The sequence below is a fragment of the Pogoniulus pusillus genome, chromosome 21, assembly GCF_015220805.1.
Source record: "Pogoniulus pusillus isolate bPogPus1 chromosome 21, bPogPus1.pri, whole genome shotgun sequence".
Lineage (NCBI taxonomy): Eukaryota > Metazoa > Chordata > Aves > Piciformes > Lybiidae > Pogoniulus > Pogoniulus pusillus.
This window is the reverse complement of record NC_087284.1, coordinates 18,040,656-18,064,426: the sequence shown is the minus strand read 5'-3', so window position 1 is coordinate 18,064,426 and position 23,771 is coordinate 18,040,656. Positions and strand designations below refer to the sequence as shown.

Genomic DNA, 23,771 nt, shown 5'->3' with positions numbered 1-23,771 from the left:
CTTCAGCCTGTAGGTTGGAGGTTCAGATATACATGTCCTGTTTTATGCAAGTCAGTGCAAACAGGAGCTCAAACCTACAGATGTAACTGAAGCAGAAAGCCTGAGCCTGGGAACTGGCATGGGTTTTTTGGCCACAAAAGCACTGTACTTCCTGGTGAGATGGTGTCTTGCAGGGGGAATATCTCTGTGATGTTGAACCAGCAGGCTGCATCAGAACTAGCCTTGTTTGTGGAAGCTCATCTCATTGAGCTCTTGAGGCAGAAGCTTTCTTTGGAAGTCGTATCTGAATTAGCAGTTGCACACCTTGGTGGGTTTTGGCAGTGAAACTTCAGTTTCTGGCGGCAGAAGAGCTGCTGCTATTGTGTTACCCCCAAGCAGCCATTTATTCTGCAGAGTTTCAGCTCTGGAGGATCTGACTCTCCAAAGTTAGCCTTCTTTTTCCTGACAGGCGTCTGGCTCCCATTACCCTCAATATTTGAGCACTTCACAGACCACAAGCAAACATCTCTTCCTATGTTTATTCAAGGGTATAAAGGTACTGTGCATGCTTTACACGGCAGAGATTGAGTTACTTGTCTGAGGACGATGAGGATGTTGTGCTACAGCCAGGAATGCAGCCTGGTTCTCCTCAAGCTCAAGTGCTTCAGAGGGAAAATGTCCTGGAGTTTGGGGAAGGCCTACTAGAAACCTTGTTGTTCCTCTTTCTCGTGAGAATGAGGTCCTGTCCTAATGACAGGGTCTGAAGCAGTTTGTGTTCTCTCCCTTTGGACAGAAAAGGTGTCCTAATGGCAGGGTCTAAAGCAGTTTGTGTTCTCTCCCTTTGGACAGAAAGGGTGGGTTTGGTGTCCAGAAGGTTAAGGGAGGTTCTTCTTCCTCTTTACTCTTCCCCTAGTGAGACCATATCTAGAGTAATGTGTCCAGCTTTGGGCTCCCCCATTCAAGAGGGACAGGGAAAGACCAGTGAGTGTCTGGAGCGCCATGAGGATGATTAAGGTACTGTCACATCTGTCTTGTGAGGAAAGGCTGAAAGACCTGGGGCTGTTTAAGTCTGGAGAAGTGAAGACTGAGATCTCATTAGTGTTGACAGATATCTGAAGGGTGGCTGTCAAGAAGAAGGTGCCAGTCTCTTTTCAGTGGTGCTTGGTGATAGGACGAAGGGCAACAGACATAAACTGGAATGCAGGAAGTTGCGCCTCAATATGAGGAACAGCTTCATTTCTGTGAGCTTCTCTGGGAAGCCTGTTTCAGTGCTCTGTGACCCTTAAAGAAGTCCCCTCTTGTGTTGAGGTAGAACCTCTTTTGCTGCAACTTACACCCATTGCTCCGTGTCCTGTCACAGGGAGCAGTGAGCAGAGCCTGTCCTCACGCTCCTGGCAGCCTTCAGGTACTTACAGACATTTATCAAATCCCCTCTAAGTCTTCTTTTCTCCAGACTAAAAGGCCCCAGGTTCCTCAGCCTCTCAACTTCATACCCTTCCACCAGCTGGGGAGCTGGGATGCTGATGAACTTGCTCTTAAACTGTCAGGCTTGCCTATTGTGAAATGCTGCAGCTATACAATTACAGCTCAGGTTTCTCCCAAGTAAAAAAGTGATATGACAAGAGGAAGTGGCCTCAGTTTGCACTGAGGGAGGTTTAGGCTGAACATGAGGAACAATTTGTTTCCTGAAAGGGTTGCCAAATCTTGGAACAGGCTGCCCAGGGCAGTGATGGAGTCCCTATTCCTGGAGGGATTTAAAAGCTGTGTAGATGTGGTGCTGGGGGACATGTCTTAGTGGTGACCTGGCAGTACTGGGTTAATGGTTGGACTTTATGATCTGAAATGTCTCTTCCTATCCGAATGATTTTGGGCTTCCACTGTCAGTGTCTGATAGAGATATGCCCCTTAGTCTAAACTCATGGCCTGGAGAGAGTGAGACTTAAATGTTGAATATTGCCATTGTATGAAGAGCCTGATAAAACTCACTGAAGTTAACGAGTGTTTAATTTGCCTCTTGACATCTGGGGTTTGACTGGAGAGGTCAAGCTTTCCTCTGCCATTTCAATACGCTTGTACTGGGAGTGAAATTTGGATGAAGCTCTCCACCAACATTAGTATGTTTAAACACTTCTGAGAAACTAATTTATTTAAGTTTGTTTGTCTTGTTTTTGCTTCCAGTGGGACCTTGTTTGTGATTCTGCCTGGAAAGTCCACATTGCTAAATTCTCCCTGCTGGTAGGATTAATCTTCGGTCACTTAATAACAGGATGTATAGCTGACTGGTGAGTGAAAAACCTTTTAATGCAATGTAGCTATAAATAAATAACAAGACTAAATATGGTTTTGACTTTCTTCTGCTTTTATATTCATGAAGAACCTTTGCCTAATGATTTCTCAGGTTCTGAAAGAAGCATGATGAATAAACTCTTTAAACCTCTGTGCTAATTGCTTGAACTGGGTAATTTATATCAAGGTAAATAGAATAAACAAACTTATTTGGTAGTTGGCTCAGTTCTTGCTGGCACAATTTATTACAGCTGTAACACTAGTACAGAGCTGAGTGTTTTCTAATTATCTAAGTGAAGCCTTTAGCTTGGGGTGTTCTTTGCTTTTTTTTAACCAAGAGATAAAGCTAGAAGAAATTGGAGGCATGATTGATTTTGCTGGGTATAGGACCAGTGTAACACCAGCCCTGTGCTTACACAGTGTATTTTGGTGGGTAGAATGCTGGGTTTTTTGCAGACCTTTCCACTGTTCTATTTTTAAAGTCCTTGGTAAGCAACCATTTTGTAGTGTTAAGAAATCACTGACATGTGCTGTTAATACTGGGATATTCCATTTAAAAGCTTAAGAGTGAAATTCTGTGCACTGCAGCAGTGAAAACCTGATTGTGCTGAGAGTTCAGTTTTTGCTTAAAGGATCTTGTAGTGGCAGAGAGGGGGAGAGGAAATAATTCAAGGTATGACTCAACTGATTCCAGTGGAAACTTGCAGCATCACGAACAATAGCTCCGTGGTGCTGTCCCAGTGGCTTCCAGCACAGTTGCCAAAGCTGGTGCTTTAAATGATCCCAAGTTAACTCCTTTTGTCTCTCATTAAAAGAGGAAAGGAAGAAGAAGAGCTGCCTATTAGGGAAATCTTACAAAGCCTCAGTGACTCCAGGCTTAGTTGGGAGAGAAGAGGTTCCCTGAACTGGGCAGTAATTTGTTTCAAGCCTTCATAGCAAAATTGTGTCTTAATTATTGGGTAGTCAGTGAAAGTTTTTAGCAAGTGAGGCACCATAGCTTTTCAGTGAAGTAGGCAACGTGCATGATGAAGAACAGTTCAGCTTGATTAAAATGCCAAAGTAAAAAGGGCTCTAACAGCATGTTGGAAGTGTAGTGGGGAATTGAATGAGGGATCTCACTCAGCTCTCCTTAAAAAGGAATTGGCATAGAGAAAGCAGATTTATTCCCAAGTTAGGAAAATGCTGCTATAATTGACAAACAAGTCACAAGTGAAGAACTTGTTGCCTAAGGTGCTGATTTCAGGAGAGGAACACAGCAAGCAGATTTAATAGCTCTCTACCACCAGAAAGGAGCATCTTGCTCTTCCATCATGTATTTTGGTCTCTGGTGTGCTTTTTGCTGCCATAGGTGCTTGTTGGCCCCCTCTGCAAGTTGCTTAGCTGAGCTAATGCAGCATAAAATTACCCTGTTAGAAAAACGAGGCACTAATCTCCTTTTTGTCTTGTGAGTTCAATGAAAATCAGGTTTCCAAGTCTGGAAAAAGAGGAACTTGGTGTCTGGAGGGAGCAATGACTCCCTTGGCCTTTTGTGGGCGAGCAGAAAGAACATGGTTTGCTGCCACCAGAGCTGGTCATCGTGCTCACCTTCCATTCCCATCCTTGCCATCTGGTCTAGCTGGGTCCTGCCCTTGGATAATTTTCTAGTCATTTAGCATTTGGGGCTGGTAAAAGGAGAGCTGAATGGCATTTATTCTGCTGTTTAGTCACAACTGGAGTTTCCACTAAAGCAGAGGGCTGTGTGGAGAGATGGGGACAAAGAGTATTATACCCATAAAAAGAGGGAAAATAATTTTAAAAGCATGTCATCCTCGAACAAGAGCAGGGGAGATTAAATAGAGGCATGCATAAAAGCATTGCAGACTTGGAAAATCTGGTTTCATTGAACCCTTTTGCCACTCTCCAGTTCAGATAATTAGAAGGTCTTTGGGGGTTTGCACCATTAATACTTGAGGCTTTGCTTTTCCTTTTTTTGAGAAGAGGCTTTCAAAGCTGTACCTGGCAAAGGTGTAGGGAGTACTAAGGTCAATTTGCTGAGTACATGGAGTGCTGTATTTCCAAAGCATAGCAGGTGTGGATGCTGGGATAGCTCTCTCTGGGAAAATCTATTGGAAGAAGGTTCATAAGCATGTTGGGCTGTGTGGGAAGACTGCCTGTGTCTGATCTATGAGTAAGTTGTTCAGCAGGCAGAGTGCTGCTGTTGAATTTTCCTCCTCTGGACAGAGGCTGTTGAGGTCTCTGGGGAAAGTTTCCTGCTGGAGCAGGTCGACTTAGTGTTCATATAGCATTGAGTCAGCAGGTCTCTGCCTCTCATTGCCCAGCACTGCCCCTGCTTTGGTGCTTTTTGACGCCCTTGTGCTAATTAAGTGTCAAACCTGGGAGAAAATCTGCAAAGAAAGATGTGGGAAGAGCGATTTGATGAGCTTAGTCTTTTCAGGGAGGCAAGGTATGTGCGCAGGAACGTAGGAAGAGAAGGTCCTGTCCTCAAACCACTCACTTTCCCTGTGATGCACATCTGAGATCATCAGGAATAGTTTTGATGCATCTCTGGTTCATGCTGTGTGGATTGCAGATTCTTCAGGAGCCTGGGGTTGCTTGCATCCCTCATTATTTACCTGTGCAGGCAGCGTTTAGCATTTGATCTAGATAACAGTATGCAGTGTAGGCTGAGGCTTGCGTGGCACGGAAATCTCTCTCTGGAATAGTCAGGATGGCAGCAGATAGCATCCCAGGGTTGTTACACCAGGGAGATTTTGTGGTTTCATTTCTCACAGGCATTGCCATGTACCGTTAGATAGTTCTGTCTACATATAAAAGGTCTTTTTAATGCTCTGAGGCACCTTCCTGTCAAAACACTGCCGGATCACCACATGTGTGGCTGAGAGCTGCAGTCAAGCTTTGCTTTCTGATGAATGAGCTGCCTGCCTTGGTGAGGAAGGAGACTACATTTGTTTGGAAGGAAGTGCTGGTGATAATGCCTCTTACTGGAGGGCTCATCTGGCCTCAGCTGGCTTTCATAGGCCCAGGAGGGTCTTGGGTTTCCCGATTCTTCATTAGCAGCAACTATTCATTTGCATAACTTGTGTAAGGGTGGAGGAAATTCCACATCCTAATGATGGATAACCTCAAGTACAGAGGGTGGGAGGAGGGGAAGAAGGGAAGTATGCTAAGCATGGAGGCCTTTTCTTAATCAACATCAGGGAATGTCAGGTCAAGCTTGTGATGAGAATTAAGTTCCTAATTCTGAGTGTTTGCATAATGCCTTTCATCTACAAAACACTTGCACAAATACTAATTAGTGTGAATTGCAGCTTGGCGATTAGGAGAACAGGGCTGCAAAAGCCTGTGAGGATCACTGATAACACAAAATCCATGGGGTTTTTCTGCTGTAGTCAGAGTTCTCTGTGAACTGCTTCCCCTCCTTGCCCAAGTGCTCTGTGTTCGGTAAACACTACTGAACCTGAAGCACACAGTTGCTGCCCCAGTGTCCAGTACATTCCCAGCACATCAGACACCACCCAGGCAGGGCTGTGGGGTTCCCACCTGCAGCTCAACAGCAGCTTGGCTTCTGGTGATTTGTGCACTAATTGAGGACATTCTGCTTTGACCTTGCTCTCTTCAGTTTGCACATTGTGTTTTAGAAACACTGAGTGCTTAATGCCAGCAAGTTACATCTTAGAGGTGTCCTGCAGGTGATGCTACAGCTGAAAAAACAGCATATCACAGAACTTTAGAGGTTGGAAGGATCTCCAGAGATCATTGAGTCCAACTCCCCTGCCAAAGCAGGATCCCCTAGGGTGGTTTGCACAGGAATGCATCCAGGCAGGTTTTGAAAGTCTCCAGAGAAGAGGCCTCCACAACCTCTCTGGGCAGCCTGTTCCAGTGCTCTGTCACCCTCATGGTAAAGAAGTTTCTCCTCATGTTGAGACGAAACCTTCTCTGTTCCAGTTTGTAGCCATTGCTCCTTGCCTTATTACAGCTAACCAGCAAAGAGACAAGGAGCAGCGTGAGGAGCAGTCCTCACACAAGAAGCCACGATGCCACCTTCTGAGGTGTGACTCTGAAAGAGCATGAGTGGTGACACACCTCCTGCTGCACTCTTCCAGTCCCCCAAAATGTGAAATATTATCACTCTAGGGCTCCTTTGGAGCCCTTCTGCCTGCAATTTCTTGTTCTCATTTCATTTTCAGTAAAGCAAAACCCAGAGTTCTCACAGTGAATGAGTCTATACCATGTACTTTAGAGCTGCTGGTAACAATCTGCTGAAAGAACTGAACAGAAACCCTTCAGTATGTAAAACTGAACTAAGTTATGAGGTTTAAAAGGTCTTTATTGTGCTGGCATTCAACCCGATGGCTGGCTCGAAGCAGACAGACTGCTTCGAAGGGCTCTAAAAGCTGCCCACGAAAAGCAGGTTCATATATTCTTTGTGGCAATGGCATATGGAGTTGACTAAAAGGGATCCTCAGCTCCTCTGGAAAACTTGTGGGAGTTGACAAGTTGAAAAATTTTGGCTATCTCCACATAATGATGCAATTCTTGCTTAAAAATAGCTGTATGCTCTGCTGCTTTGTATTATTCTCCTTGCACAGGGGGAGGCAGGAGAAAGGGAATTGTAAACACAAAGCATATGAGTAAGATGCAAAAGTCTCGTGTTCCTTTGACACAAGCCAAAGTTTTCAACTGGCAGCATGCCTCTTCCTTCTCATCAGCACTGCACCAACATGTGCAACTACAGTTTGCAGCTGCTGTGGGGCTATAGGGTGGAGGGCTTGGAGCTCACAGCTTTCCTGTGAAGCAGCATGAGCCTTGTTTTGTGTTTGGTCTGTGTTTATTAAGCTTTCCCTCAACTAGGAGTCTGAGAAAGGTAGGATTTTGAGCCAGCTTCTCTAGCAAGTGGGGCTGAAAAGCAAATATCTGCTGGGAAGAGGAGACCTCTGAACTGTAGAGGAATAACAGTCTATCATGCCATAATGTCATAGGCTCTGCTGTGCTACTATGAAAAGCTGCAAGAAATTGATCAGAATCTCCAAGGGAGTTGTTTATGGCCATGCAGTAGTTCCCAGGTGTTTCCTTCTTCATCTTGGGTGCTTTGAAAATGATGCTTAAATCGAGCAGTGATACAATGTACTGTCTCTGCTTAATCTCAAACCTGGTTGAAGAATCTTGGGTTTAGTAAGCAGAAAAAAAAAAACATGAAAGGAACAGAAGAAGCATGAAAAATGTGTGGCAGCATTTGGAAAGGATTGCCTGTTGTGATGCTCTAGCTTCATGTCCATCCTGCCTTTTAACACTGTTTCTGCATCCTTCCTTGTTTTTAGGGTTGGTCGACGGCCTGTCCTGCTCTTCTCTGTCATATTCATTTTGATATTTGGACTGACTGTGGCACTCTCAGTGAATGTGACCATGTTCAGCACACTCAGGTTTTTTGAGGGGTTTTGCCTGGCTGGAATTGTCCTCTCCCTGTATGCACTGCGTGAGTATGCTTTTATCCCCCCTCCAAACGTGACTTTATTGAGTACGTGGTTTGCCCTTTCTCTGCCTTCCCACTTTCCTCCAAACAGATCAAACCAGAATTGTGCCAGCTGAAAAAGCTGTAGCCTGAGTTTTGGTGTGCTTTCAGGTTGCTACAGAGCCATTCATGAAGCTGTTTTGAGAGCTCATTTTTAAAAGAGATAGATAAGGTTGGTTTGGATTTGCTTGCACAGAAGCTGGCTGTGTCGTAGCCTTGATGTGTGATGGGAGTGGATTTCACTTCAGATGTCTAGCTGAGGAGGAGATACTTTTGCTGTCTCTAGCATTATGTATTTTGGCACTCCTTTAGAAACTCCTCTGTTACTTGCAGCAAGAGATCCTATATCCCTGACTCAGGGTTGTAAACTACAGCAGAAATACATGAGAAGAGGAACCTGAAGTCCTTTTGTCAAGAGTTGCTGTTGGTTTTGTCTATTAGAGGGAAAAAAACCCTGCAAGAAACTCGAGGGAAAGCTTGTGAGCAGTGTGCTCATATCTGGAGTGACTGGTAAACTTGTAGCCAAAACACTGAAAAACTGCTTTTGGAGTCCTTGCCTTCTGATAGTACATGTGTGATGCCACCAGCCTAATCTCTGTTGCTTGGATATTCTCCAGAGGGCTCAGTCTGCTGCTGCTTCCTTGGCTGTGGCAATTAACACCATCGCATCATAGAATCATAGAATCAACCAGGTTGGAAGAGACCTCCAAGATCATCCAGTCCAACCTAGCACCCAGCCCTAACCACTCAACTAGACCATGGCACTGAGTGCCTCATCCAGTCTTTTCTTGAACACCTCCAGGGACGGTGCCTCCACCACCTCCCTGGGCAGCCCATTCCAATGGGAAATCACTCTCTCTGTGAAGAACTTCTTCCTAATATCCAGCCTATACCTACCCTGGCACAACTTGAGACTGTGTCAGCTGAGGAAAACACATTTCCCCCTCTTCCTTATCTGACTACATCCTGGAAACTGCTGTACAGATCTTCATACCTGTTTATTTCTTCCCTGTCCCAGTATGTTTCTAAGCCATCAAGACTGAGCACAGTAAACTCTGCATGGAGCATTTAAGGCAAACAGCTGTATTTTTGTTTTGAGTCAGCACCAAGGGAAAATAAGCTCAGTTAGAATCTGCAAGAGTTTGTTCTGTATTGCACTTTGTTACAGCTGATACAGTACTCAAGATAGGTATTTGTTTCTTTTTTCCTCTTACTTTTGTTCATGTAATCTCTAGTGAGGATTTTTCACCAAAAAAAAATCCCCTGAAGCTACCACTGAAGATGGTTTTGTCGTGAGAAGTGTTTTAACCTGTGTGGTTCCCATGGGAGGAGGCTTCAGCCCTTACCAGTGTGGCCTTCAGCTGGAAACGAGGCTTGCTGGGATTTTGTCACAGCCTGGTGCAGCATGTTAGTTTTTCTTGCTTTGTGCTGGTTTTTTTTTTTACCTTTTAAGAGTCTTTACTGAAGATTTTCACAGGGAAATCACAGACTGGTAAGTGTTAGAAGGGACCTCTGGAGATCATAGAATCATAGAATCAGCCAGGTTGGAAGATCATCCAATCCAACCTAGCACCCAGCCCTGTCCAGTCAACTAGACCATGGCACTAAGTGCCTCATCCAGGCTTTTACTGAACACCTCCAGGGACGGTGACTCCACCACCTCCCTGGGCTGCCCATTCCATCTAGTCCACCCCCATACTTAAGCAGAGTCACCTAGAGCAGGTGGCCCAAGATCACAATGTCCACCTGGGTTTGGGATCTCTCTAGAGAAGGAGACTCCACCACCTTTCTGGGCATCCCGCTCGAGGTGTTCAAGTAAAGCCTGGCTGAGGCACTTAGTGCCATGGTCTAGTTGAGTGGCTAGGGCTGGGTGCTAGGTTGGACTGGATGATCTTGGAGGTCTCTTCCAACCTGGTTGATTCTATGATTCCAGTGCTATTATGGACCTTTTGAAATCAGAGCAAGAGATTACATGTGTCACCTTGAGGCAGACAGTAGTTTGCCCATCAAGGCTTCATTCAGCAAGTGGAAGTTACTGATGGGTTCATACTCTGGCTGATCCAGAGCAATGATTTGAATCTGATTTTCTGAAACTGCCCTAATTCAAGTGTGTGCAAGAACCACTACTTTCTGCATAGACAAGAGAGTTGGTAGGTGTTAAGAGATGTCTGCTTGAAAATAGCTGCAGCCTGAATACCTGAGTGCTTCTGCAGAAGTGAGGAAAAAGAAAGGTGCAGCATCTGGACCTCTGACAGATCTTCTCACCTCCTGGCTGGGGAGGACATGGCAGTGGGGTTTACTGGATTCATTTTTTCATTGAAACAACAAGGGGGAAAGTGTCATTTTGGTGTAGTGAGAGAGAATTAATCCCTAAAGCCTTACAAGAACAGGAGTAACAGGGGGTTTTGTTTTGTTGTTGAGTTTGAATTTTAGTGCTCATGATCTCTTAGGCTTCCTTTCCTTTTAATTGACTCTCCCTTTCTGTTGGAGCCTGTAGCGTGCTGTTGCACTCCTCTGTGGAGTCATTCTGTTTCATGGTCCCTCTTGCCTTTCTCTTAATGGCTTTGATTTCTTCCCCCAGAGGTTTGTTCCACCTGAATTCCCAGCTGCTTGCCCTGAGCAGAACAATAGAGAGTGGACAGGTTGATCTGCTAGGCAGGGTCATTATTCAGTTTCCAAGCTACTCTGCAGAAGCAGGCTGGAGCACTGTGATCTGTGTCCAGCTCTGGGGTCCTCAGCACAGGAGAGACAGGAACCTGTGGAGTGGCTCCAGATGAGGCCACAACAATGAGGGCTAGAACCCCTCTGCCTGTGAGAACTGTCTGAGAAAGCTGAGGTTGTTCAGCCTGGAGAGAAGGCTCCAGGGAGTCTGTTCCTGTGGCCTTTCAGTACTGAAGGGGCCAGGAGGAAAGCTGGGGACAGACTTTTTAGCAGGGCCTGTTGTGATGGCACAAGGAGTGATGGTTGGATGGTTGTAAACTAAAAGAAGGGAGAGTTGGGCAAGATAGAAAGATTGATTTTGGTTGGGTGGTTGGTTTGGGGATTTTTTTGTTTATCCAGTGAGAGTGGTGAAACACTGGCCCAGGTTGCTCAGAGAGGTGGTAGATACCTCATCCCTGGAAACATTCCAGGTTGTCTGGGGCTCTGAGCAAGCTGATCTAGTTGCAGATAGCCCTGCTGACTGCAGGGGGTTGGACTAGATGACCTCTGAAGTTCCTTTTCAGCCAGACTGTACAGGCTTGCAGAGCCTGCAGAGGTGATTGGCCTGCTGCAGGAATCCTTTTACACTGTGGTGAGCTTGCTGGTTGTGCCTGAGTGGATGGCATGCCCAAAGGAAATTGTAAAGAAGCTGTGGATGCTTTGGGACTGGGAAGAGCACCAAAACATGGGGTTTAAACCCCAGGTTTAGATGCCCTCACCACTCAAACCACACAACCTGAAGCTGTTTTCCTACCTCTCTGTCCTGGAGAGGGAAAAAGTTGAGGGGTGCTAAGGAATGCTCTGGCTGGAGTGGTTGGAATGAGATGTGTGCCCAGAGAGGTTGTGTAATCTCCTGCTCCCAAGGCTGTCAAAGCCTGCCCAGATGTTGTGTTCCAGTGCAACCTGATCTAGGCGAGCCTGCAGTAGCAGAGAGGGTGAGACTACATGATCTCCTGAGGTTTCTCCCATGCTGTGGTTCTTTATGGCCAGCAGTTAGATGTAGGAAAGAGTGTAGAAAGAGGATGACAAATTAAGAGAAAGCAGTGGAAAAGTTTTTTTCTTCCTGAAGGTGCCTTTTATTCCAGTGTTTGTTGCCATGTGCACATCCAGGGAGGAAGGACGGGCGTTCTGCACCTGCTCTCTTGGCATGGTTGAATGCACAGCACCATAGCCTCCTGCCCAGGTAAAGATGAGGAGGTTTGAGTGTACCTGCTGGCTTGGGAAGTCCTAAGCTGGTCCTGTGAGGAGTTTCTTTTAGAGAGGTTGAGAGGGAGGGGAAGAGATGGGGGAGCCCTGAGCAGGGACACGTGTCTGTGGAGTCACGCCTCAGGCGAGGTAAGTCACTCATACTGCAAAGAGCTTTGCTTGCTGCTTGCAGCTCTTGTGAGACAAAGTACACTTAGGCAAATGTGGCATTCATGGGAGAAAGCAGATCTGGTTATCTCCTGGGCGTGGAGGGCGTTGTCTCAGGGTCACTTCAGCCTCCCTGGGGCATTCTTGGCCATGACCGTGGGGCAGCCTTTTCCTGTGCGCTTATGCAGAAGGTCAGATGCTGCAGCTGACTCAGCATGGGTCCCTTCCTTAGGAACTTGCTTGCCTGGGCTGATGCAAGAGCTCTCATGGCTGAGAGGAATTTCCTCACCCCATTCTCCCGTGCTGCTGCCCAAACTGTGCCTGAGCCCTCTGCAAAGTAAGCCACTTGCTTTCCATCTGGGGAAGACCAAATGTGCTGTTGTCAGTGAGATGTTCCTTTTGATCTTGTCTCTTCTTCCTCTGGGAGCTCTTCTACTGGGCAACTTGTGCTGCCTGAGCCTGAGAGATAGAGCAGGAGCAGGGCTGCACTCCAGACACAGCTTACAATATTTGCACTCTAGACTTCACCAGCATCATTGCCCTTCTCTGGACCTGCACCAGCATCTCAATATACTTCTAGTGAGTAGCCCAGCTTCTGTCTGATCCCTTCCTATGCTATGCCTGGTCCTTGTGTCACTTACTGGAGAGCAAGCTAGGTCGATGGTGTTAAACTGTTTAAGGGGGAGGAGAGGAAGAGATGCATTTCTCCTGCAAATGCTCCCAGCAGGCATAGCAAGGGCCTCTCCTTTAAGTGTTGTGTGCCACTGCCAGGGACTGTACCCAAGCTCAGATTCATGGCATGTAGGTACACACAATTGCTGCCCGTTCAGCAGTTTCATGGGTGACTGAACTACAGATTAGGCAGCAAAATTAGAAAGTCTAGACTTGAATGAACCAGTAAATAGAGGCTAGAAATAGCTCTGTGAAAGTGAGACAACATCTCGGGTTGGAATGAGGTAGCAGAGCTGTCCCTCTGATGTATAGCAGCAGGATGAGTAGGCACATTTTCTCTTTAAGTGGCAGGGGAACAAAGGTAGAAACGCTGTTGAAAATCATAGGGTGTGTTTCAAAAGCCTGCCGAAGCTTGGCAAAGGCTTGCAGGCTGGTTAAGATGCCCAGCTGTGGTGTATCTTTCTCATTTATAACTAGGTCATTCTAACCTACTGCTCCTGTAAATTACACAGGCACTGACCCGAGAGAGGTTTAAATGTGGCTGCTTAAGAGATTTGGGTTTTTAAAAATGTATATCTTGGAAAGCAGTGTGCTAGAAAGCATGCCCCAGGCTGGGGAGCCAGCAAGTGCCAGAACAGAGTAGGGAAAGCACATGGGTCTTGGGCTGTAGTGGTGGCAGAGCTGCAAAACAGGCTTGCTCAAAGGATGACATTTGGGATATCTCTATCCATTGCGTTTTTGGTTGGTTCCTGTGTCCCCCTTTCCTCCCTTTTTTGCTGTCCCCTTTTCCTCCCTTTTTTGCTCTCCCCCTCTCCTCCCTTTTTTGCTGTCCTCCTCTCCTCCCTTTTTTGCTGTCCTCCTCTCCTCCCTTTTTTGCTGTCCTCCTCTCCTCCCTTTTTTGCTGTCCTCCTCTCCTCCCTTTTTTGCTCTCCCCCTCTCCTCCCTTTTTTGCTCTCCCCCTCTCCTCCCTTTTTTGCTCTCCCCCTCTCCTCCCTTTTTTGCTCTCCCCCTCTCCTCCCTTTTTTGCTCTCCCCCTCTCCTCCCTTTTTTGCTCTCCCCCTCTCCTCCCTTTTTTGCTCTCCCCCTCTCCTCCCTTTTTTGCTCTCCCCCTCTCCTCCCTTTTTTGCTCTCCCCCTCTCCTCCCTTTTTTGCTCTCCCCCTCTCCTCCCTTTTTTGCTCTCCCCCTCTCCTCCCTTTTTTGCTCTCCCCCTCTCCTCCCTTTTTTGCTCTCCCCCTCTCCTCCCTTTTTTGCTCTCCCCCTCTCCTCCCTTTTTTGCTCTCCCCCTCTCCTCCCTTTTTTGCTCTCCTCCCTTTTTTGCTCTCCTCCCTTTTTTGCTCTCCCCCTCTCCTCCCTTTTTTGCTCTCCCCCTCTCCTCCCTTTTTTGCTCTCCCCCTCTCCTCCCTTTTTTGCTCTCCCCCTCTCCTCCCTTTTTTGCTCTCCCCCTCTCCTCCCTTTTTTGCTCTCCCCCTCTCCTCCCTTTTTTGCTCTCCCCCTCTCCTCCCTTTTTTGCTCTCCCCCTCTCCTCCCTTTTTTGCTCTCCCCCTCTCCTCCCTTTTTTGCTCTCCCCCTCTCCTCCCTTTTTTGCTCTCCCCCTCTCCTCCCTTTTTTGCTCTCCCCCTCTCTTCCCCTCTGTCCCAGAAGCATATAGGCTCTGAGATGGTGGAGCATCCCACTTCTATAATTCCTATCTCTGTTAGAGATTGAATGATCTAAACAATACAGCTGCTTGGTTTTATTCTCTGGTTTCCTCTCCTGACTCCTCAGTAGTAGCATGGCCTTGGCTGGGCAAGGCAGGTGAAGCGCTGCAAACTGGAGGCTCTGGAGTTACCCTGGGTAATCTGATCCAGCTCAATAAATAACTCTGCAGAGCATTCCCAAATCAGAGGATGTGGGAAACTTCTGACTCCTCTCCAGTGTAATGACGTGTGTGTTAGCTCTGTGGTAAGGTGCAGGTCTTTCCCTTGACAGGTCTGTGATGAGGTCCAGGTTGTTTAGCCTCCTGCCTTGTGTTTGTCACAGAATCCTAGCATGGTGAGAGTTGGAAGGGATCTCATGGGATCATCTAGTTCAAGCCCTTTGCTAAAGTAGGGTCACCCAGAGCAGGTTGCCTAGGATCACAGTGTCCAGGCAGGTTTGGAATCATCTCCAGAGAAGGAACCTCCACAACCAATCTGGGCAGCCTGTTCCAGTGCTGCTATGCATCCTCACAGCAAAGAATTTTTTCCTTTTGTTCAAATGGAACCTCCTGGCTTCCAGTTTGTGCCTGTTGACCCTTGTCCTGTCACAGGGCAGCACTGAATAGTGACTGGCCCCAGCCTCTTGCCTCCTGCCCTGGTCAGCATTGAGAAGATCCCCTCTCACTCTGCTCTTCTCCAGACTTAACTGCTCCAGCTCCCTCAGCATTTCCTCCTCAGACATGCTCCTGTGTCCCTTCAACATCCTTGTATAACCTCTGCTGGCCTCTCTCCAGTAGTTTCCAGTCTCTCTTGAGCTGGGGAGCCCAGAACTGGACCCAGTACTCCAAAAGTGGCTTCAGTGTGGCAGAGCGTAGTGATGAGAATTTCCTTCAACCTGCTGGTCCTGCTTTTTAATTTATCCAGTGTTTGTAACCACCCTTTAGCTTGCCCTGAGCCACTTGATGCAGATCTAATTGAGTGGGATCTTGAGCACAAAGGAAATCTGAGTGGATCACCCTCAAGTGAGCATTAATTGTTAAATGATATAGAAGGACACCTTTTTTTCATGTGCAGCCACAGGCTGTTCTAATGTTGAGTTGGGATGTGACTTTCTGGAACTGGCACCCTGGTGTTTTTTAATAGCCTTGTGCAAGAACTGATGAAGGATTATGTAGTGGGAGCACTCCAGCTACTCCAAAAAAGGCCAGTGCCTGCCTTGTATCACATGCCTGGGGGCTCAATTTATGCCAGAGTGGAAAAGGTTATTGGAATTGCAGTACACTCCTTCTAAGTATAAATCTTCCTTGCTCCAAGCACAATCAAATTACCACTTCTCATGTATAATCTGTTGGCTTCTTTCTCCTCAGTTCTTCCTTGGAATTTCCTTCATTTTCCTGATGGTAAGAGGGGGTATGGGCTCTTCTAAGGAGGAACTTTAAGGCTTGGGCTGCCCCCCTGGTTTTAACCCCTACAGACTGTGTTCTGGAGCAGGATGCCCTTGCAGCATTGCTAACATCATAGAATCAACCAAGTTGGAAGAGACCTCCAAGATCATCCAGTCCAACCTATCCCCCAGCCCTAGCCAGGCAACTAGACCATGGCACTAAGTGCCTCATCCAGGCTTTTCTTGAAGACCTCAAGGGATGGTGATTCCACCACTTCTCTGGGCAGCCCATTCCAATGCCAATCACTCTCTCTGGCAAGAACTTCCTCCTAACATCCAGCCTATACCTACCCTGGCATAACTTGAGACTGTGTCCCCTTGTTCTGTTGCTGGTTGCCTGGGAGAAGAGACCAACCCCCACCTGGCTACAGTGTCCCTTCAGGTAGTTGTAGACAGCAAGGAGGTCCCCCCCTGAGCCTCCTCTTCTCCAGGCTGCACACCCCCAGCTCCCTCAGCCTCTCCTCATAGGGTTTGTGTTCCAGGCCCTTCACCAGCTTTGTTGCCCTTCTCTGGACACCTTCCATCACCTCAAATCCTGGGAAAACTGTACAGCCTGAAATGAATTTATGGAGAGTCTTAAAGTTTGCTAAAGGGCAGTAAAAGCAGCATCTTTGTAAAGCTCCTTGTGAGGTTGGAAGGTACTTGGTTAATGCAGAAAGTGCAGCAAGGTCTAATTTTCCATTGCCAGCTGCTGAAAATCTCGTTGTGCTGTCAACGTGACAAAAAGCCCAAGGAATTAATTTTATTTGAGGGACTTTTTTGTCTGCCTGGTCAATTGGGATAGCAATTAAGATGCAACACTGCAGTTGTTACCCTTGTGATCATGACAATGAGAACGGATTAGGGGACACTTGACATTGCCCAAGCCCAAAAGGCAGTTTGAATTTACCACTTAGAGGGTGAGGAATGAAGGGATGGGTAGCAGTCCTGGGGAGAAGGACTTGGGAGACTGGGGGGTGAAAAGCTGGATGTGAGCTGGTAATGTGTACTGGCAGCCCAGAAGCTGACTGTCTTCTGGGCTGCATCCTCAGCAATGTGGGCTGCAGGTTGAGGGAGGAGATTCTGCTCCTCTCTTCTGCTGTGGTGGGACCTCACCTGTGGTGCTGGGTCCATCTGTGGAGTCCTCAGCACATGACAGACGTGGACCTGTTGGAGCAGGTCCAGAGGAGGCCACAAAAATGAAGTGAGGGCTGGAATCCCTCTGCTGTCAGGATAGGCTGACAGTTGGGGTTGTTCAGCCTGGAGAAGAGAAGGCTCCAGGGAGATCTTGTGGCCTTTCAGTACTTGAAGGGAGCCTGCAGGAAAGCTGTTACTTTTAAACTCTTGTTTTGTTTTCCTAGCAGGAAGCTGAATTAGAGCACAGGTCTTGAGGGAGAGATGGGGTGGATCAGCCTGGCGAAAAGGAGGCTGAGGGGAGACCTTTTCACTCTCTACAGCTATGTGAAAGCAGGTTGGAGCCAAATGGAGGTTGGTCTTTTCTCTCAAGTGACAGGACAAAAGGAAGTAGCCTCAAGTTGCACCAGAGGAGGTTTAAGTTGGACATGAGGAGCAATTTCTTCTCCAAAAGGGTTGTCAAGCCCTGGAAGAGGCAGCGATGAAGTCACTGGTTCTAGAGGGTGAAGTCACCGGCTCTAGAAGGGTTTGGAAAGCTGTGTAGATGTGTTGCTGAGAGACATGGTTTAGTGGTGGCCTGGCAGTGCTGGGTTAATGGCTGGGCTTTGTTGCTCTTAATGGTCTCTTCCAACCGAAACGATCTGGTGATTCTAAGGTAGTAAACATACAGGCTTGGATATTTTTTTTCCCCAGCTGCTTCTCCCAGTGAGGCAGAGGCAAGTTCCTATCTCTGGTGTGCTGTGAAAGGAAGCACATGGAGGTTCATAAATCACCTATGGATGAAAAGTGCTTTGCTTCCCTTTCCTGCTGTCCCTGTAGCTTAACTTGCCAGGAAAGCACAACCCAAACGATCCTGGCGACAGGATGTGTATGAGGGGGGTGGATTTGGAAGTTTATCTGTAGTCCCTGGAATATTCAAGCTCAGCAACAAATGTTAGCAGGCAGTTTGACATAAATATTTATGTGCCTTTGAAGAGGAACCCTCATTGAGCAGGGCTAGCCAAATTTCCATCCCTAGTCACAGAGGCGTGACTCCTGTTTTCTCACTCACCAATAACATAACCCTGTGGGATTTTTACTAGTTCAACTTAATTAAATTCTGTTCAGAGCATGGAACTCGCAGGCAGCAGGCATTGAAGGGTTTCTGCCAGTGCACATTATTTAGTCAGATGCAATCAAAAGTTAACTTCTGATTTAATCCCTTGTTTTATTTGCTGCCAGTACGCAGAGCTGAGCCATAAGTTGCCATCCCAGTGCTCCTGTCACTCACTTCCCTTTGTGAAAGGCAACTGCTGGATGTTACACTGTGGGTGAATATCACAGTATCACCAAGGTTGGAAGAGACCTCACAGATCATCAAGGCCAACCCTTTACCACAGAGCTCAAGGCTAGACCATGGCACCAAGTGCCACGTCCAATCCTGCCTTGAACAGCTCCAGGGACGGCGACTCCACCACCTCCCTTTAGCAAGACTAGATTTTAATTTCAGCTTTAACATTAAAAAGGTGAAGAGCTTGAACTGAGGGGGCAGAGATGATGATGTTTGTGTCTCAAGTTGTGCCGGGGAAAGTATAGGCTGGATGTTAGGAGGAAGTTCTTCAGAGAGAGAGTGATTGGCATTGGAATGGGCTGCTCAGGGAGGTGGTGGAGGCACTGTCCCTGGAGGTGTTCAAGAGAAGACTGGATGAGGCACTTAGTGCCATGGTCTGGTTGGCTGGAAATATCAATGAAGCTATTTATTTACAGCTAGCACAATGTACAAGCAGATATTTACAGTATATACAGTTATAGACAGACATAGACAAGGTAAAAGGTAATACAGAAACACAACAGCCCTCCCAGAAACCTGAGTCCCCAGGAGGGGCTCTCAACCACCCCTTCACCTTTCCTCTACCCCTCTCAACTGTACCCCAATCCCAAGGAAGAGTAGAGGTTCAGCCAGAGGTTAGGAAGCAAAGTGGGTTAGCCCAAAATGGAGGGTGAGGTTAGAGAGATGCAGCTCAGCCAGCAGCCTGAGCGAGAGTGGTGCCAAGCAAGTGTGATTATCTAATGCTTTTATTTCTTGTTCCTATACATCTCAGCAAGGCTGTGAGCGAAGCAGACATCACCATTGTTTTCTTTCCACAGCCTGTAATCTAGTCCTTCTCACCAAAACACTCTAGCCTGCTTCAAACTAGCACAATTGTCTATTGTGCTTCAGAACGACTAGTTTCTGAATATGATACAGAAGATATGCCCTCTATATTGCTTCTGGGCTTTCTGTTAGGCCTAACTCCCACAGCTGCTCTCTTTGTTTTAAAGTGAAGGCAGTGTTTCTCATCTTTTTGCAGAAGAGTGCTTTGGTCTTTGGGTAAGACATCTGTGAGGAAGATATGCTGCAACACTTGCTGTAATGTATTAAGAGAATTCACTGAGGCTTGTACAATTTGCATGACAACGAATTCTCCTGATGGTTCTGAATGGGGAACATCAGTCTGCAAAACACTATGCACAGTTCTGATGTTCAAGAGTGTAATTTTAGTGATTGAGATTTAAGGAACTCATGTGACAAGGTTAAATGCCAAACCAAGTGGTATCTAATTTATTTTCTCCTGCTGCATTGCAGCTGTGCTTGTACAGTGTGTAACTGGTGTGAGTTGGTGCTGTTGGGGTGTAAACCTAGAGACAATGTCCCCACAGGCACTCGGTATAAATTGCATTAGATTTGATTTCACTTAAGAGACAGGTGTAAAATTAATACACATTTCAGAAGCTTAAGCACCCAGACTGGTGAAGTTTTCATTTTCTGTTTGTTCTGAATAGGATGCAGATGGAGGATTCCCAACTGACCTGCATCCCTCAGCAGCCACTCTCTCTCTGCTGGCTTTGACATTTGTCTTGACCTCTTCAGCCACTTAATACAGCCAAAAAGCAAACAGAAATCCCCTTTTCTTTGCTGAGCAGGATTTTCTGCTCTTCTGTTGAAATAGCCAATTAGGGAGCAAAGATGCAAATGTCAGGGGAGAATGCCAGCGGGTGGACTTGGGTGACAGGGTGGCAAACTGCATCCTGAGCATCCCTGTCTCGTGAAGCTTAGATCTGAAAACAGAGCAAATTGTGCTTCTGCACTGCTACCCTACAGCCATTTCCAGAAGTTTCTGCCACATGTTCTGTCACCTCCTCAGTTTTGCTGATTGAGCTGGTTTTGTATCCTCATTCCAGACCAACTGTGCAAGGTGATGGTGGCCAAACAGAAAAATTCAGAAGCACCTCTTGAAATACTACTCCCACCCACCAGCTGCTCTGCTCTGTTTTTAACTGATCTATGTTAGGATTGTTGTGCGATTGCATCAGCAGTAGAATTGGTGCAGATGAGGCTATGAGGGTGATTAGGGGACTAGAACATCTCTCTTACAAAGAAAGGCTGAGGGACTTGGGGCTTTGTAGCTTACAGAAGAGAAGGCTGAGGGGTGATCTTAGCAGTGTTTAAAATTATTTAGAGGCTTCATGTCAGGAAGATGAGGCCAGTCTTTTTTTCAGTGGTGCCCAGTGACAGCACAAGAGGTAACAGTCACAGACTTGAACATAGGAACTTTACTGAGATGTGGTGGAGTCTGCGGAGTCGTCCAAAGCCTGCCTGGATGCTGTCTTGCACAGCTCGCGCTAGGTGAGCCTGCCCAGCCAGGGGATTTGGACTAGATCATCTCGAGAGGTCCCTCCCAACTCACAGTATCACCAAGGTTGGAAGAGACCTCACAGATCATCAAGGCCAACCCTTTACCACAGAGCTCAAGGCCAGACCATGGCACCAAGTGCCACGTCCAATCCTGCCTTGAACAGCTCCAGGGACGGCGACTCCACCACCTCCCCGGGCAGCCCATTCCAGTGTCCAATGACTCTCTCAGGGAAGAACTTTCTCCTCACCTCCAGCCTAAATTTCCCCTGGCACAGCCTGAGGCTGAGTCCTCTTGTTCTGGTGCTGGCCACCTGAGAGAAGAGAGCAACCTCCTCCTGGCCACAACCTCCCCTCAGGTAGTTGTAGACAGCAATAAGGTCTCCTCTGAGCCTCCTCTTCTCCAGGCAACTCCTATCATTCTGTGAGGGAACCATCACCTGTAGCATGGTCTGTCTTTCTCACGCCACTTTGGCTGCGTGCATTTGGAATGAATCATGTGTAGGTGAGCTTCCCTTGTAGTGCAGAGTATGCTTCAGATGGAGTAAGGTCAAAGGGAAAAGAAATTGAAGCGTAATCCTGAGAGGAAAACTGAATTCTTTGAGTGTAATCTGTGTGTGTGAGCCTTACAGAAAGGAACCTCTGGGTATCATCTAGTCCCACCCTGCTAAAACAGGGCCACCCAGAGCAGGTTGCCCAGGATTACAATGTCCAGGTGGGTTTGGAATCTCTCCAGAGAAGAAGACTCCTCAAATTCTGTGGGCAGCCTGCTCCAGGGCTTTGGCATCCTCACATCAAAGAAGTTTTTCCTCCTCCCATTCAAAAAGAACTTTCTGGGTTGCAGTTTGTGCCCATCACTCCATGTCCTCTCACTGGGTATTGCTGAAGAGTCTGGCCACAGCCCTTTAGCTGTTGATCAGCATTGAGAAGATGCCCTCTCTGTCTGCTCTTCTCCAGGCTAAGCAGCCCCACTTCTCTCAACCTTTCCACTGACCACTGAATGGTTTTTGCTTGCTTGGAGACAGGCTTGGGCTGAACTCTGCACCCCCACCAGAGCAATCTTTTCGTGCAGCGTCCTCCAGCCCTGTGTGCATCGCATCTGCCCGGAGCACGCAGGGAGCGGGTGGCAGCAGCTGGCATCCAGGCTGCTCACCGGCTGGGCTCTGTGTTGGCAGAGCTCCTTAACGAAACACCCGATGAGTCAGTGCTAGCTCCTCTGACTCGGGTGCGTGGCTGTCACCTCCCCGGAGACGAGGGAGCAGCTCTGTGCCTGGCTTGAGAGTGCTGGGACAAAGGCATCTCGTTGACATGCAGGTCTGGCTTCTTCCTTTGCCTCATTTAATCATTTGGTACCTGTAAGGGCAGCAAATTGGAAGTGGAAGTGGCAGAAGCAGGCGGAAATGTTGGTGTCCCGCGCTCCCTCAGGCAGCACTTTTACGTAAGAGGGACACTTTAGAGATGCATATTGAAATTGATTTCATCTTTCTGCCCCATTAACTAAGCAATTGGTTTTCAACAGCAGTTCACAGAGGAATCAGAGTCAAAGCAGGCTGATTAGCTGGAGGACAGCCAGCCTGGCAATTGTTTGTCATCTCCTGTTTAATACTCACAGTGATACAAACATCAGCGACTTCAAACTTCTCTCCTCCAGAGACAACACAGCGAATTAATCTGATGAGAAACTGCTGAGGTACCCTGCCTCCCCGCCGACTTTTTCCTCTAACCAAGTTAAATACTGCTAGCTGGAGTTGCTCAGTTCAGTGACTCACTGCCAGCACTGGAAGACTTTAGCTTTGCCTTGTTGGGTTTTGTATCTAGAAGTGGGTGGTCTGGAGTTCAGGTGGGTGAGGTGAAACTTAATTCCTGTCAGTTGACAACAACCGTTCTTCATTCAGACACAGAAAGTGCTCAGCTTTTGCTCACAAAACTGACTGATCCTTGCCTGAACAGACTTTTCCCCCCCCAAATTCATGATGTCTTGAGGGCACATGTGCCCATCACCACTGTGAATATCCAAATTCGAGGCATTTTAGTGACCCAGGGGTGTTAAGGAGTGTCTGTTCAAATTCAAACAGATCTCATCCTTAATCTCCTATTATTTCTTGTTTAAAATATCAGGAGATAAATGTTATCTAAAGTAACCTCCTGATTACTTTGAAGGAACAGTATCAGATTTATCTGGACGCTCTTAATCATTGCCACGAACCCTCTTTAGGTTTGTTGGTTGGTGAGGCAAACCTGTTTCTTGTCTTACAGGGTGTGATGGTTTGGGTGTTCCCCGCCCCCCCCCCCCCCCCCCCACTTTAGAAGTTACCCAGACTAGTCTCAGCTGGCTCTGGGAATATAAATGAAGCTATTTATTTACAGCTAGCACAATGTACAAGCAGATAGTTACAGTATATACAGTTATAGACAGAAATAGACAAGGTAAAAGGTAATACAGAAACACAACAGCCCTCCCAGTAACCTGAGTCCCCAGGAGGGGCTCTCAACCACCCCTGCACCTTCCCCCTCCCCCTCTCAACCTTACTCCAGTCCCAAGGAAGAACAGAGGTTCAGCCAAGAGATTAAGAAGCAAAGGCGAGTGGAGGGTGAGGTTAGGGAGCTGCAGCTCAGTCAGAAGCCCAGCCAGATAGTGAGACAAAATGGTGAGAGTGTTATCTAATGTTTTCCTTTCTTCAGCAAGACTGTGAGGGGAGTAGACATCACCATTGTTTTCCTTTCACAGCCTATGATCTAGTTCTTATCACCAAAACATTCTAGCTAGCTTCAAACTAGCACAGAGGGACTAAGAAGAGAGGAAAGGAAAAGAAAGAGGAAGGAAGCTGCTACTTCTGTGTGCATGGTGCCTGTTAGCTAGATTGTCTAGTTCATTCTTACGAAGGGATGTTAGTGAAAACAGTGGGGTCTGCATATGTTTGCTCCCTGCAGGGATGGAGGAGGGTTCTCCAGACTGAAGTACAAGGTTATTGGAGCACTTATCTGCCTATAATATCAGTATATGATTCTGAACTACTGAATAGTTTTATTGCTACTGCTTTAATAATTAATCCACCCTTTGGAAGCTGCTGGCTCTTTGTCAAGGATTAATGTGCTCTTAACATCTTTGTGTCTACCACCTTGTCCTGAAAGTGAAATGGTATCTCAAGAATCTGCTAGAGGGAACATGTCCCATCTTTGGCAGTATGTCTTCATGGAAAGCTTTTTTAATCTCTCTCTGACAGGTTCAGGCATAACATCCCCAGCTCTGTTCTGCTGATTTCTTCCACGTTAGCTGTGGGAGCTGGTCTGTTAGTGTAGTAAATGGTTTGCTCTCTGAACTAGGCTCTTGCCTATCTGCATGGTCAGGCTAATAAAGTGCCTCTTGCTTCTCACTAGAGAGATCC

The 23,771-nt window shown here is 47.1% G+C and overlaps 1 protein-coding gene across 2 annotated transcripts in view; it reads left to right on the top strand.

Moving 5' to 3' along the window:
• Window positions 1–23,771, top strand: part of SLC22A23 (solute carrier family 22 member 23) — a 98,069-nt gene that overhangs the window by 18,736 nt on the left and 55,562 nt on the right. For both annotated transcript variants that reach the window (XM_064161115.1, XM_064161114.1), the window contains exons 2-3: window positions 2,158–2,261; window positions 7,584–7,738. In XM_064161115.1, the coding sequence (XP_064017185.1) occupies window positions 2,158–2,261; window positions 7,584–7,738 (259 nt within the window). The remainder of the gene's footprint in view (window positions 1–2,157; window positions 2,262–7,583; window positions 7,739–23,771) is intronic.